The sequence below is a fragment of the Setaria viridis genome, chromosome 9 (genome assembly GCF_005286985.2).
Source record: "Setaria viridis chromosome 9, Setaria_viridis_v4.0, whole genome shotgun sequence".
NCBI classification, from domain to species: domain Eukaryota; kingdom Viridiplantae; phylum Streptophyta; class Magnoliopsida; order Poales; family Poaceae; genus Setaria; species Setaria viridis.
The window spans coordinates 45553603-45569584 of record NC_048271.2 but is presented as its reverse complement, the minus strand read 5'-3'; the positions used below and the strand labels follow the sequence as shown (position 1 = coordinate 45569584).

At 47.8% G+C, this 15982-nt stretch overlaps 1 protein-coding gene and 1 long non-coding RNA gene across 3 annotated transcripts; both read left to right on the top strand.

Annotated features, from left to right (window-relative positions):
* The first annotated feature begins 352 nt into the window (after window positions 1-352).
* Window positions 353-6213, top strand: LOC117835733 (uncharacterized). The gene is made up of 2 exons (XR_011897024.1): window positions 353-736; window positions 5486-6213. It is a non-coding gene; the product is annotated as an uncharacterized lncRNA (long non-coding RNA).
* A 4785-nt stretch (window positions 6214-10998) lies between these two features.
* LOC117836906 (protein WHAT'S THIS FACTOR 1 homolog, chloroplastic) lies at window positions 10999-13381 on the top strand. 2 transcript variants are annotated; one of them, XM_034716433.2, is made up of 2 exons: window positions 10999-12480; window positions 12623-13381. In XM_034716433.2, the coding sequence occupies exon 1, from the start codon at window positions 11298-11300 to the stop codon at window positions 12465-12467; it is 1170 nt and encodes a 389-aa protein (XP_034572324.1). In that variant the 5' UTR covers window positions 10999-11297; the 3' UTR covers window positions 12468-12480; window positions 12623-13381. The 2 variants fall into 2 exon arrangements, 1 of the variants encoding a protein (XP_034572324.1); XR_004636200.2 differs by having other exon boundaries at window positions 11001-12548.
* The last annotated feature ends 2601 nt before the right edge of the window (window positions 13382-15982 follow it).

Below are 15982 nucleotides of genomic sequence, written 5' to 3'. Positions count from 1 at the left end.
TTGTTACTCTTGCCACATCGAATGTTTAGATACTAATTAGGAGTATTAAATATAGATTATTTGCAAAACTCATTACATAAATGGAGGCTAAACGACAACATGAATCTATTAAGCCTAATTAGGTCATGATTTGATAATGTTTACTGTAGCAACACATTGTCAAATCATGACCTAATTAGGCTTAATAGATTCGTCTCGCCGTTTAGCCTCCATCTGAGTTTTGTAAATAATCTACGTTTAATACTCCTAATTAGTATCTAAACATTCAATGTGACATGTGCTAAAAATAAGCAAAGGAAACCAAACGTGCCCAAATCAATTGGACACACTACACGTAGAAACTACTTCTTCCAACGCACAGTTTCCTTCGAGTGAGAACCACCTAATATTCTATCCTTCATCTCTCTCGTTCCCTCTCTCTCCACCCAATCCGCACGCCAAGGAGGGCAGCAGCGGCGAGCTGGTGGCCGGCAGCAGCGGCGCGGTCGGTGAGGCCGTGCTCAAGCGTCCCCGCGCGGGCCGTGGCTGTCGGCCTGGTGTGGGCGATGACGACGCCCACGGCAAGGCCGCTGCAGGGGCCAGGGGCGGCATGCTGCGCGCGAGGCCAAGCCACTGGGCGGCACGGGCAGCGACGACCACGGCGAGGCTTAAGTGCGGCTATGAGGCTTCCGCAAGCAACGACGTTAGAGCGAGCACGAGCAAAGGCAGTGCCCCTCCCACGAGTAGCGGCGACAAGGTGGGTAGGGGAATAGGCGGAGCTCCCATCCCGTCCTCTTCTCTCCATCTTCTCTCTCAAAGAATCTCTCCAAGTAGTGATTGCAAATTGGAACGTAACGCACACGCAGGTCAGCAAATCTAAACTAGATTTTGCATATTTTGTTGCAAGATCCAGTCCAATTTTCTTGCTTTGATTTGACATGATTTATTCCCCGCTTCTATTTTGGTGAACACTATAGAAAAAGAGAAATTCTCAAAAAAAATAAAAAATCTGGATATCAATCGGTAGACTCAAATCATCATAACTATTGGATATATATTATGTTTTCTAAAAAAAATTACCCACCTAAACCATTATGAAAATAGTTTAAAGTAACCTCCTAAATCTATATCTAAATTACCCACCTCTCGCATTATACAAAATATACTCAAACAACCCCCTAATCTTCATCAAAATTACCCACTGCTATTATAAAAAATAATTTAAAATAACACCCTAAATTTGCAACTAATTACCCACCCCTAAAATTATAAAAAATAACTTACTTAACCTATTAAATTTTCATCAAAATTACCCACATATATCATTATTAAAAATTTTGAATTCAAATCACCTTCACAAAAGATATATCAAGAGGTACGACAATATATAATTTTAAATAGTCTATTTCTTACACTTTTGGTACAGAATAATAATTAAGGTATATACATTTAACGTGTCACCATTTATAATATATAGAGGAAGTGATGATAATATAGATTTTCATGTTAAAATATAGTTCAAAGTTAGGTCCATTAAAAAATTCAAGCGTATACCTGCGACGTAAAGTGAAAATAATAAAGATTATAAATGTGGATGGAAACGCCATAGAGTAATTACTAACTAAAGTTTATCAGAATTGGTTGAAGATAATAATTATATATCTATATAAGTATTGTTTTAATGTATTTAACAAATGAAATAGAGGTAAAGCCATAACAATTTTGATTGCTAGCTATGCGGTCTTATTTTTTTTAATTAGAGACTCCACAAGATGGGATAAGAAAAAAGATAAATACTAGAAATTCTCATAAAAAATAAAAAACATCTAAGCGTCAATCATGTAGATTATAATAACCATAGTCATTAGTCTAATATATTTTCTAAAAATATTACCCACCATTATCATTATGAAAATATTTTAAAGTAAATCCCTGAACTAATATCTAAATTACCCACCTTTGCATTATAAAAGATAATTTAAAGTAACTCCATAATCTTCTTCTAAATTTTCTGTATATGTTACTATAAAAAATAACTAAAAATAAATTTCTAAATTGGTATCTAAATTACTATTATATGTTGTTATTAAAAATAAAAATAACCTAAACTAAACACATGAATCTTAATACAATCATCTGCATGTTCATTATACATAAATGTCCAAAAGTAAAACAAATAAGATTATAATTTACCTATTTCTATCTTTGTTAATATAAAAATACAAAGTTAAGTACATATACAAGATGTGTGTCACCGTGTAGACCATTTATACAAGTAGGGGAGGAAGTGATAAAAAATACTGATTTATATGGAGGTGCATTATAAAGTAAAAAAGTATGAACCTGGATAAAAAGGTGTGTAGAGTGATTACTAATTAAAAACCAATCATAACTAGAGTATTGGGTTAGAATATTAAATAAATGAGGATCATAGATAAATAATTTTGATTGTTAGTTAGGAATCTAATTTTTAAATAAATTTATAATACAATAATTTTTAAAAAATTAGCCCATGCGGAAGCACGGGTTGATGAACTAGTTCTGATTCAATCAAACACGGTGCGTTGACGGGACTGTGGCTCCGCATTGTTGGCGAGAGGCAGCAGGCAAGGCTCGACGCGAGCTGCATGGCCACACGCAGGCTGCTGTGCCGAGCATGCAGACTGAAGGCTCCACGTGGGCGGCTGCGTCGCGCACAGGCTAGCGAGGTGGGGTCGCTGGCACGGGTGGCTACGAGCGGGGCACGCGGGCGGACGGCGCAACCGCAGGGCTCACGGCCAGGAACTCGAGTGTTGGGGTAGCGGCGGGCTGGGGCGAGGAGGGCACCATTGTGTTTCTCTAGCAAGGAAGGTGCTGGACCGTGGGTCCTGCGGGAAGAAACACCAAAGCCTTCCAACGCAGAATCGCCCATGTCTCCGTGCCTCGGTCCGCCAGTCGACCTAGTTTCTCACCTGAGAAATGAAGTCTTGCATTTTTCTCCTCTCTCCTCATTAAGTATGCTGCCTGTAACATCCGTAAAATTTACCAACCTAAAACACTCGCTAAAAATTATTTTCAAAATCTTTTTACCGTTGAGCTCCCGAAAATCAAATCTTCCCGGTGATATCACCGTCCCGGCACCCAAAGCCGACAACCATTATTTTTATCCTCTTCATAAATTTCACCGCGTGCCAGTCGACAAACCGCCGCGCGTGCTCCGACCGCATTCCGCAATCACCACCGACTCTCCCTCTCTTTTCCTCTTTTTCTCCTATTCTTTTTTCTCTTTTCTTCTTCCTCCTTCTCTCTCTTTCTTTCTTCTTCTTCCTTCTTCTTCCTCCTCCTCCTTCCTGGTTGGCCGCACGCCAGGCCCTCCTTCCCCCTGGCACCAGCCCTCCTGGCCAGCCCCCCTCCCTCCCCTCCACGCGACGTGGGGCCCACGGCCGCCCCTCTCCCCTGGCGCGCCGCCCGACCCCCAGCACCCGGTCCCCCCTCCCTGCCGACCTCGGCATCCACGCACCACGCCCGTCGGCGACGCAAACGCCCCTGCGGACTGGAGAAAACCAAGCGCAAGGAGCCAACAAGGGAAAAAAGGAGCGCACATGGAAGAAAATAGCGTGGCCGGGGTTCGAACCCCCCCACCCTTGCCTTCGGCAACGTGGATAGCAACCATCAGGCTGCAGCTGTGTTTGTGGTTTTGGTTGATAAGTTACCATATTTGAACCGTGTTGAACCGGTGGTTCAACCGGTTGAACCAATCAAACTGCGAACCGAGAGCTCGACCGGTTCATTATCCGATCCGGTCCTAATAACTATGCCCCTCTCCCCCCACACGCCGGCACTTCCCCCCCTCCAAGCATCGACGCCCCTCCCCTGCCCCCACACCGACCCCTACTGCGCCGCCCGAGCTCGCTGGCCTCCATTGACGGGAGCTCGTCGTTTCCTCCGTTCATCACCTATAAAAGGGGCCTCGACGCCCAAAGCTCGTCCCCAACTCGCCCTCACCCTCTCCAACACCAGCGCCGCCCCCTCCCCCGTGCGCCGCCCTTCCCCCGTGCGCCGCTCGTCTTGCCAGAGACGCCGTCGCCCCTGTCCGCACCGGCCCCCTCACTCCAGTAATTTGAAAATTTTCTTTGCTGACTCATTTGGCTCCTCAATATTACCACATGCAATTTCTCCATGTATAGCACCACTAATTAGCGAGGAAAGCAAATTATTAGCAGAGCTACCATCAGCATGATCAGCAGCTAGTCCTTCACTCAAATCCCCATCACCATCCACAACCATTGCTTTAGCAGCACAACGTTTCTGTTTTATGAAATCCTTGTCAAACCCTCTTTCAAGCAAGTGTTGTTGAACCTCAACTTTCCTTCTGTATGCCATGCGATGACACCTAGTACATGGACATGGCGCAGTCTCTCCTGGATAGGTGCCTTCAAAGGTATCCCCAATGAATTTGTCAAATCTGAGTTGCCACGCTTCATCTGACTGAGGTAATAGCATCCAACTATGATCATCATGTGCCATTGGAAAAATCCCAGGTACAACAGGAGTTAGAACACCAAATTCACAATTCCTAAACCATGGGAAAAGGGTGCTCATTCAAGATTTAAAATAACCAATATTTATAACATATTACGAAACAAAATATATTGAAAAAACTCAAGTTTCATGCACATGATGTATCATATCTTAGGTTGATCGCTCAAAACGCATTAGGAAACAAAATACATTAGGCCGATCGATCATGTTGAATATTATCCTGCGCAAGTGGCTCCTCACGCTCCTGTGACCAACCAGGGTGACAACGCGCAGGACGGGTGAGACGGCAAGCGTGGCGCACGCTCGGCATTCGTGATGGAGGAGGCGAACGTCGCGTGAAGAGAGGCAGCGACACGGTGTGAGGGCCAGGGGTTGTTTCGATCTGGTTTAGGACCGATCCCTCACGAAAGAAAGGCCTGCCGCATGGGCCAAATTACTTATGTGTTGAGTTCAACTTGGGTGAGGCCCACCTACAAACTCATATATTGCCACACCTAGAAATATCATTGCAATACCACCTTGTGTGTAGCAACGATTTTGGTGTTTGTTGCTATATCTAAGACTCGTTGCAATATCTAAGACTCATTTGCAACAGTATAGTATTCCGTTGCTATATCTAAGACTCTATTCGCAACAACTCATTTGGGTTGTCATAACATAGACTCTTTTGCAGCACACGATAGTAGTAATAGCAGTGCTTTATATTCATTGCAACATGGACATCTATTTGCAACCATTACAACTAGCGTTGCAATAACATCGCCACAATTACAACGTAAATATATTCGTTGCGATATATCCACCTTATTGCAACCAACAAAATTTATATCGCAACACCACACAATTGGTGGCAACATGTCACCCTATCACAACCAAAATCAACTACTATTGCAATAGCCATCATGTATTGCAACAAAAATCAACTGTTGCTAAAAAAACCGTGGCATTAGGCACCAAACCTTATAGTGATATTGTGTTTTTGCAGGAAATTGGACTAAATGGAGCATTATTGGATAAAGCCCAGAACAAGTGACGAACCAGTAAAAGACGAAGGCCAACGGGCCCAAAAAGGACCCAGGTCGATCGGCCTATGGAGGCCAAGGCCGATTGGCCTAGTATCCTCTAGGCTCCTCTGATGCTCATTTTTGGCAAGCACTCCTCCAAGATTACTTAAGGGCTAAGTTTACAAGGATATGGCAAGATGAGTTTGGGATCAAAGAGGATCAAGTGGAGATTTGGAAAGTTTATCAAAGATCAAACTTATCCTGAAGGTATCGACGTGCTAGGCCCGCATGCAAGTAAAAATAAGACTCCAGGATACCTAAGAAGACTTGGGGATGAAGGAGGGTATGAGAGGCCACAAGGAAGAGCTAAGCCGTTCGGCCTGGACCCCCGAGGCTGATCGGCCTGGGGCTTTCCTTGTTCCTCTCACCTTCTAATTTCTGCCACGTGCTCTCCAGACTATAAATACTCCGATATTTCATCAAGCACGCAGATCCATCCATCAGAAGTCGACAAATAGAGGGACACACATTAGAGGGAGCTGAGGGCTACTGCAAGTCTTTGAGGTTGTCTAGGAGATGGCTTCAGCTAGACCCTAGCCACCATGGTCGTCCCTACGCGGTGAAGCCATGGTGGAGTTCTGGAGCCGAGCCTTGTGATCATTAAGGCTTATGTACACACGATGGTGATATGAAACTAATCTTGTGCTTACTTTGATCTACTATGATGCATGCTTATTCTCATATGTTTAGCTAGCATATGTTCTTAGTAGGAATAGATGTAATCATAGTGATTAGTCTATATCTTGCGGATACATCTTAGTAGTGCGTAGGTAGTCGGCGTGATTACCCTTGTGCAGTGACAACATGCGGGAGGGGAAAGGTCGGACGATTGCGTAATGTTGAGTAGGATCGATGGCGAGTATTGTGGGAGTCGTTGTAGAAGCTATCAGGAGGAAGAGTTTTGGGTAGAAGTGCTTGATGGTTGTTTGAGGTAAAGCTTTGGGAAACCGGAGGCGTTAACACGCACCTCGCAATGGTGGCCACAAGAAAGTAGGTCGCTTGCGAGCCGCCTTTTTGAGAGATGACTCTTTATCAAGGTGCTACATAGATTAGTTACCACTTTGGCTGGAACTACAACAAGAAGACAATAGGTTCATGCTACCTTGGTTGTGTTACCTCATATATATGGATGTGATCTGTTTACCCTATCTATAATATTTATCTCACGACTAGGTTTATCTTTATATGCAATTCATGCTTCATTAAAGGATTAGATCTATTTAGTTAGGTAGAGAACCTAGTCACTTCACTACTGATCCACGGATTGATAAACCTCGTATGGAATACTCTAAGAGAAAAATTATATTGATCCATGCGCTTGTGGTTCACAACTTGACGTGCTCACTATCGTCAACACGCCCATGGTACTGCTGCGAGCTGCTGTAGGAGCATGCCCTCTGCGCGCCGCACGCTCGGTCGCGGAAGCCCAACCAAAACCTGCCACACCGCACGCACGTCACGTGCCGCATGCACACCTGCGCCGCGTCGCCAAGCCACCGCGTGCCGCACAGCCGGCCGTGCCCCACGCCTAGCCGCGCCGCTGCACCCCATGCTCAACCACGTTGCACTGCCCGGTCGGCCACGGGAGGCCCGCCGCGAGCCACCGCGTGCCGCACGCACGGCCACGCTGTGCTGCAGCGCCCAGCCACCGTGTGCCGCACGCACGCTAGCGCTGCTGGGTTCCGAACGACATTTTCGGCGGCGGCAAAAGCAGGAAGCAGGTCAGGCCGAGTTGTCGGCAGGAGGCGAGGAGGCCGCCCGTGTCGCCCAGCTTGAAGCCTCGGATGATGCGGGGGCTTGTAATTTGGATTAAGACTTTACTTTACTTGTGGACGACACATTGGTCCACTAGGACTGGAGGGTGGTTTTGCCCAATCCTTGTGTCCACAGTTCAGTGGAAAATGCGATCCTTTTGGTGCTTCTCAAATATTGATATCAAGTTTTTCAAAAAATTTATTGATGTCATCATGCTTCCGTCTTCCTGCTTTATTGCATTGCAGCAGCATTTTGCTGCATCTACAGATCTACTACCATCTGGAGACTAGACAAAGGGAGGGGCAAAGGGCCTAAGGAGTGCGAGAGTACGCAGATTTCTCCGACAGTATAAGCCAGCAGTTAGCTCTAAGCCGGAAGAGAGAGGTGAAAAACAGGAGCAGCAGGTAGCATTGGGAGATGTGCCGTGAGGGAGAAATGTATTGGGAGATGTGTGAGACCATCTCTTATTCTAGCGCTATCTCTTCACTTTGTACACTGTTCATCGATTAAAAATTTAAAAGAGCTGGCTTAGAGCTACCTGTTGGAGAAGGTCTTAGAGTATCTCCAACAGACTGCCTATTTTTAACTCTCTATTTGACTCTTTATTTGAGTTGGCAAAAAGATTACTCTTATTACTGAGTTGCTCGTTCCAACAGACTACTATTTCCCACTCTCCAAATCCCAACGGCCAGTTGTAACCCCCCCTCTCTTTCTTTGTGTGTATATATATATATACACCCTTATATGTTTTTCTTTTCTTTTTTTCTTTCTATTTATTTTTCTCTTTCCATTCTTTTTTCTTTTCCTTCTTATTTCTTTTTCTTTCCACCGTCTGCTCTCCTCTTTTATCCGGTGCTCTCCTTCTCTCTGCTCTCTCATCCTCTCGTTCTCCTCCTCTCATGTTCTCTCTGCTCTGCTATGTTCTTTTCTCCTTCCACCGCACGCGACTTCCTGCCCTTCTCAAATCGAACAGCAAGAAGTTTAGCAGCAGAACTTCTACATGGCGTCCGCTCCAATCCTCTCTCCCCATCGAATCCATGCAGCAGCTGCTCCTTTTCCAATCAGAGCTAGCAAGAACACGCTAGCAGCAATCAGCTGCAGCCGCATCTCCCTCCTCTGATCCCTCCACCGAAGCAAGCGCTATTAGCTCCTCTCCCTTCTCTGTCCTTCCCAATCGAAACAAGACAGCTGCTGCTGACCATCCTCTCCGTGCGCCACTGCAATTTCTCCCCAAAGCTTGCTTCTTTCTTCTCCCCTGGCTCCTCCACCCGCAGCCCACGTCGGAACCGCCGCCGCACGGCTCTGGCAGCCGCTCGTGCGACCTCACCGCGCCACCCACCGCCTGGCCTAGCGAGGGGAGCACGCCCCTGGCCGTGCTGCTCGTCGGCTGGTCGAGGAAGAGGTCACTTAGGATGCGGGGCGCGCGAGGAGGAAGGGGCGCCGTCACCGGAGGAAGGAGGGAGGAGGAAGGGGCGCGATGGAGAGAGGTGGATGGCTACCAGGAGTAGGGACTATGGGAGCTAGCTCCAGTCAATCGGTAGCTACTGCCTACAGCCATGGGATGCCTGCACTGCCCTACAGGCTACAGCACACGTCTGCAGCGATCAGCGCGACAAGAGAGCGCCAGAGGAGCGGACAAGAGCAGGAGGAAGGCCACTGGCCAGGACCACGCTATAATAACCGGACTCCCGTCCCTAGCTGCTGCCACCGCAAGCTGGTTCAGACTTCAGACTACGAGACTGTCCCGACTCCGGCGGCTTGAGCTAGACTGGGCTCTCACTCCTCACCTGCAACTGCAAATGTTGACGAAATGAAACATGGTAGCATTTCCGGTGAAGGGCTATGACAAACGTTTCAGATATTGGATATTGTCCCGTAATAACCAAATAAAGATTCAAAATATTTCGTTAAAATAGTAGATTATATGAGTAACTTCTTTTTTAGAGTCTTTATGTGAGTTAACCATTCTCTTAGAGTCACCGTTAAAAGTATATCACACGAACTTCTCTTCCTTGTGGTGGAACATACTCACGTGGATTTGAGTCTTCGACTCGGCACTGGTGTTCGAATTTTTTCAAATTTATTTTAGAATTTAACTGACACTATTCTTTTAGTGGAAGTCGATGTGCCCGTGAATAGCAAGGCGTTAGTGTTAGTGGTCACTTCGTCAACCTCGAGATCTGTCGGCTCAGTCTCTTGGAGATGCTCATAGGAACAGGGTTATGTGCGTATATTTATAGGATAGAGTGTGCGTACGTTTGTGAACGTATGCTCCTATACTGTGTTTCGCACAAAAAATCACGATTTAACATTTTTCAACATTTTCTTAAAAATCACGACTTATTATTTTTTCAGAAATGCATGAAAAATGTTATCTTCAACATTTTCACAACCTATTTCAACATATTAAAATAAAATGGATTTAACATTTTATCAACTTTGGATCAATATTTTGAGAAAAAAAAATAATTTGTTCATTGCTTCTTCCAGCTATGATAGTGGCATACGGCAGCGGGAGTGGCGTGCATGGTGCGATGGAGATGGCGGCAGGGTGAGCATAGCAGAGGCGAGGGTGGTGTGCGGTAGCAAGAAGTAGACTTATCATTTATTGGGTCGTCTCTGATTCTTTGGGGTTTTGGGTCAAATTTTGGCGCGTGCCGGCCCCGGCAGATCATCGGGTTGAATTTTTTAGCCCGCGCCTGACCCATCATGTGGTCGGGTTGAGTCAGGTCAAACTCATGTTTTTTGTGCAATTTTCAGATTTTTTCGGATTTTGGGTAAAAATTTTTGGCTCGTGCCCAATCCATATTTCCATGTTTTAGATCAGGTTATAAATATCGGACACATTAATTTGGTCGGATCAAGTCAATTATTTTTCAGGTGTGTTGGGTCGAGTTTGTGGGATCGGATTGCCCGTGATTATATCTAGCAGGAAGTGCGCATGCATTTCAGAGGTGAGCAATGGGATAGGATTGGACAGCCAGGAGATGCTAGAAGAAGAAAATCTCCAACACCAAAAGCAATATAGCCGATCATCTAGAAGCCACGGGGTCCAGATTTTCGTAATCCTCTCGCTCGACAGACCCACTACACACTGAAAAGCTGTCCTGGTGTGAACAGGCCTGTGACCGATTGGTCAGGTCCTTAGTAGCACCTGGTTCGAGAGGTCGCGTGTTCGATCCGTGAGGACGAATTCTCCTGGATTTTTCAGGATCTATTCTTGAGTTGCTATGGGTATACATGCATGCATGTTTAGTGGTACTGCATGTTTTCTGCGCAATGAGACCGCGCAATGAGGCCAGTCGGCTATCCAATCTCTTCTCTAGCGTGTGTGTATAGATGTGTACGCGTGTATGTGCGTGTGGTGTTGCGTGTAGTTGTGTGCGGCCTACGTTATGTACCGTTTAAGAACCCGCCCACGTAGCCAGGGCATTCAAATAAAAAAGGCCACGTTCACTTTAGGGAAATGAAAGGCCCATAGGTAAAACGAAAAGGCCCACGAGCGCGTTCCTCGACATATTTGGGTTCTGCGATCTTATTCCGCGTTTGGCGTAGCCGCGCGCAGGTCGGCCTGCAAGGCACCGTGTTTCGTTCGTGAATGGGTGTTCAAGCGGCCTGGCCTGCAAGGCCTTGTGGGCTGCTGCGGGAAGACCGCAACCGCCTGCGAGGCCCGCACGGCTGGAGCCTGCAAAGCGCCGCATCGACCGCGTCGCCGCTGCCTGCTCGGCGGTCGGCGCCCTCCGGTGACTGTGCAGCCTGCTCGGCTGCGGCGCCGCCACATACTGCATCTCCTTCGGCTCATCCAAGGAGTCTCTTCTTCTCCGACGCGTCCCACAAGAAGGGCGACGCCAGGGCCGCCACTGCCAAGTGCCAACAGCACCGCCGCCTCCGGCGAGGAACGCCAATTTTTGTTGTCAAGGTCGACCTCAGGAACGGGGACGGCCCGAATCCGCCGCCGTCCGTCCCTCGTCGGTGATCATGGGGCGGTGGTCGTCCCCAAAGGACCCCGCCCTGGAAGCGGCGCTCCGGCGCAACCGCCGCTGGGTCGTGAACAACCAGATCAAGCGCCTCCTCCTCCGTTTCCCTTCCCGCACGGCGCCCGTGAGGTTCCTACAGTCCCGCTTCAAGACGCTCGACCTCATGGGCCGCGCCGCCAACTGGCTCGGCAAGTACCCCTCCTGCTTCGAGGTCTTCTCCGCCGACGCCGGTGGCGGCGAGCTGGAGCCCCACTTCGGCTTCACCAAGCGGATGGCGGCGCTCGTCGACGCCGAGGAGGCCGCAGTCGCGGCCTCCGAGCCGGCCATGGCGGACCGCCTCGCGCGGGTGCTCATGCTCGCCCGCGGCCGGCGCCTCCAGGTCTCAAAGCTCGCCGCGCTGCGGGGCCCGCTCGGGCTCCCCGACGACTACCTCCTCCGCCTCCTCCCGGCCCACACCGACCTTTTCCGCCTCTCCAACCCGTACCCGCACCGCCGCAACGCAGCCGAGCTGGAGCTCATCCGGTGGGCGCCCTCGCTCGCCGTCTCTGCCGTCGAGGCCGCCGCGGCCGTGAGCAACTCCGCCCCGCGGTTCAACTGCTCGTTGCCCGCCTCCTGGGCCAAGTCGCACGCCAAGATGGAGGACTTCAACTCCACGCCTTACATCTCGCCCTACTCGGAGGAGTGGGCCGTGCCGTGCACGGACGCCGAGGCCGAGAAGCGAGCGGTGGCCGTGGTGCACGAACTCCTCTCACTCACGCTGTGGAGAAAGATGTCAATTCTGAAGCTGGAGCATTTCAGGAGGGAGTTTGGACTGCCTGAGGACACGGCAAGGATGCTGTTCCGGTACCCTTGCCTCTTCTATGTGTCGAATAGATACAAGATTCACACGGTGGTGCTGCGCGAGGGGTACGAGGGGTCGGAGTTGAGGGAGAAGGATCCTGTCGTGGCAGCTAAGGATTGGCTTGGGGAGCTCATGCAGGAGGGGCTGCATGAGTATAATCAACGAAGGCGTGCTGCGAATATTGAGAAGAAGAGGAGGAGAGGGGAGATTGAGGTTAAGAAAGAGGAAGAGAAGGTGGAAGATGAGGAAACAGCTCAGCTAGATAGTGCAGAGAAGAGGGAGGAGAGGAGACGGTTTTACAAGGTGTTGTTCGATGATGGCAATCGGTGATTGTTAGAGGAAGGTGAAGATCATCAGCATATGATTTGCTTATTGGACCTTGAGCTGTTGAGCACTTTGCTATTTTGCAATGTATGAAATCATTCATTCATGGATGCAATTAGTTTGACAAACTATCTACAACTAAAAATGTCCCCCCTGTGCAGGGAATAGATTTTGTTGACTGCTAATCAGAACATGTGACTGAAGATCTGCAGTATGCGACAATTTAACCTTGTTGGATCAAGGCAATTACTTTATGGATGCAATAAGATTAGTATTGTCACAGGCAGTAAGAGGTTGCAGAACATATTGCTAAGAGAATGTATTAATGGATTGACGATGGTTATGATAAGATTGGGATTTCTATGGGGCTCACAAGTGAGATAACAGTGCAGCCTGAGTTGTTTCCGGGCCATAGAGAATGGTATTCATGAGCTGCAAATGTTGCTGTTGAGGTATGACTGAATGACTGCAAATGAATAATTCAAGACTGGCTGATCTTTCAGCAGAACAATAATTTTACCTTATAAGCTCCACTTTTTTTGCATAGCAAATATTTGAACCTAAGACCCTGAACTTCAGTAAGCAATTGGGTATATGGTAAGCTGCAACTCATCTTGTTTCTTTGCCCTGTGTCATTTTTAGTTTCATTAGGATGATAGTCTTCCAGTTGGGCAATTTCTTGTATTCCTTTGGGGCATTTAAATCCTGAATTACTAAATTCATACAAAATCTCACGCATGTCTATTGTCTCGTCAATCATTTCATGGGCGTCTATAGTTATGAATAATCCCTTGTGTGCCTTGTGGGCACTTTAATTATGAGTTATAAGCTTCTGTAGATGATTGAACTTTTTGAGGTCCTCCTTCTTAGCATTGATTTGGTTAGTCAACCATTTATGGTTACACTTCGATGATTTCATATCCTCAAGTGTTTATGTGCTTATGCCAATTTGTTGGTCTGCAGTAAGTCTTTCGGATTGAGTAGTAACATGCCCGATTTGTGTTTATGTCATTGAACATCAGCCTATGTTTTCCTGCTGAGGTTGCAATGTGGAAACATAAATAAAGAGTAAAGCAAATAAACCAAACACCATACAAGGTTATGGAAATTTAACAACATTATAGTGTTGTACGAAACTAAGCAAAGATCAGAAGGCTGCCCTTTTTTCCCTGTCATTGGAAGACTTGGAAAAGTTAGGGAATTCGAAATATTAAAAAGAAGGGAAAAAATTGAAAAGGAAGCACCAATCATCATGGTAAGCAAACTCTTGAACTTTGCTATCCTAGAAGCACATTGATTGCTTTCGTGGCAGCCTCATCCCTTCTACACACCCCACCACCTTGTTGCTACCTTCCCATCCTGCAAAAGAAACGACGAAGACCATGATTCGGTCATTAATGTGTCTTTTGTAAACATTCAATTTTTTCCCTATTTTTCCTTCAGTAGGAGGGATACCTTTGGCCATATTGAAGCCGCGCTTCTCGAGCTCTCTGTACTCCTGGCACAGCGCGCAGGTGTCGCACCAGAAGTGGACACAGCAGTCCAAGCACGGCGATTCTTGTAGGTTGTTATTGCGCCCGCATTGAGGAGCGTTTGCTACAAGTATACAACCACTGGCAACCTATGGACAGTAGCAGAACATACAGGGTCCCGTTCATGCAGCATGCTGCAAATAAGTTGAGTCAGCCAAGGATATTGATGGTTTGTATGAATGCACAAAGAGGAGAAAGGGTGGAACACCTACATGTGGAGCCTCTGTCCACAACCGCAGCAACACGACCAAATGTAACGCAGGGGCACCAGCAAGTCAAGCAACCTGCAACATTGGGAAAGAAATGAAATATGGATCATTCTGAATCACGTGCAACAAGCGTGAGAAGAATGGAGAAGGTACACTGCATACAGTGATACAGGAGCCGACATCTCCGAAGCAGCTGCAGAGTCCAACAGACCACTCCCATGACATGTTGATTGGTTGAGTAGATTGTGGTTTGTGCTAGATGGTAAAACGAGGTGTCTGGCTGTTTGTTTGAGGCAATGCTGCATTTGATCTGGGGATTATATATAGCAGTAACAACGCTTATTAGTATGACACATTGCAGATAGTATGAACACATTACAAAGTTAACCCTAACCCTGCCGCCGCCTTGACCACCACCCCCGCCAGTGGCAACCTCGCCGCCTGCTGCTCCTCCGGACTCGACCCTCGGCAGCGCGTGAGGCGGCGACGGCTTGGGGAGGTAGCACCGGCGCGAGAGAGAAGGAAGAGTGGAGGAAGAGGAAGAGGATCGACAGTACCCAGCGTGCACGAATCTTAAAGCGGTGGAAGCCAAGTAACAGATTGGCGATACCGGGGGCTCCCGGTATCCTATGTAGCTTCCATGTGTTGGATAAGCAATATGGCTTTAAAGCCTATTAGGCCCAACTAATAGGTCCAACTTCTATATATGTAAAATTCAACATTTCGGAAGATTACATTCAACATTTAGAAATACCACATTCAGCATTTTTTTTAAAAAATGTATACTATTTTCAACATTTTTCCAACCCATTTCAACATTTATCGATAACTGCATCAACATTTGAAAGGAATGGATTTCAACATTTTTTTGAATAGACATCAACATTTCCATATCTCGATCGGTTTCTTCTCCGGCGACGGGCAACAGCAACGCGGGAGCCAGTGGAGCGTGGGGCCGCGGTGCATACAGGATGCGGCGGGGCATGGGGTGGCGGGCGGTGGCATGCAGGAGGCAGAGGAGCGGTGGAAAGGAGCCACGGCGGCGCGTCGCAGGAGGAGCAGCGCGCGACGTGCTCGGGAGGAGGCTGCGGCAGGCTAGGGTTAAGGGAGGAAGTAGCATCTAACGATGCAGGTTATCTACACGAATCTCAAACACCGAAAGGCACGTAACGTACGGGCTTGTGGAAGCCAGATAGGATTGGCGATACCGCGCCTCAACAGCATTTCGACCGCACCAGCCCAGCAGGGTCAACGACGAGAGGCGAGTCTTGAACTGCAATGGTCCGTGTTTTGAGCCCACAACCCGCGCCCCTGTGGGTTGCGTGCTGATGGTCCGTAGCGTGATCGAGTGAGGGCGTGATTGGTAGCAGGGAGGGGGTCATCCTAGGGGCGATCCGGCACCGTTTCGTGCACTTGGACCTAGTTTGGTTCCCTCACCCGCACCATATGCCTGCACCACCTCGTTCACTTGACCCCTCTGATCCCGTATCCCTCCGTTTGCAGAAATCTCCCTTCCCTCTAGAGTCAGGATGACTTGGTGCATGCATGGTGCATGGGCCCATGTGCCAGTCACCTAGAACTTCGATACTTGCATGCATCCAAACAAAATTTCATCCCATACAGGATCAACAACAAAAACAACCAATCATGATTACCAGCATCATGCACATTGCACCGTCCGGCCATCCTGGTCCGAGGCACGCACCCTGGTTGCTTTGAGCCTGCACCGTCCGGCCATTCTGGTCCGAGGCACGCACCACAACCAATCACGCCCTGAGTG

Bases quoted from the DNA above. Each gene is read 5' to 3' on its own strand.
- LOC117836906 (XM_034716433.2), top strand. From the start codon at position 11,298: ATGGGGCGGTGGTCGTCCCCAAAGGACCCCGCCCTGGAAGCGGCGCTC.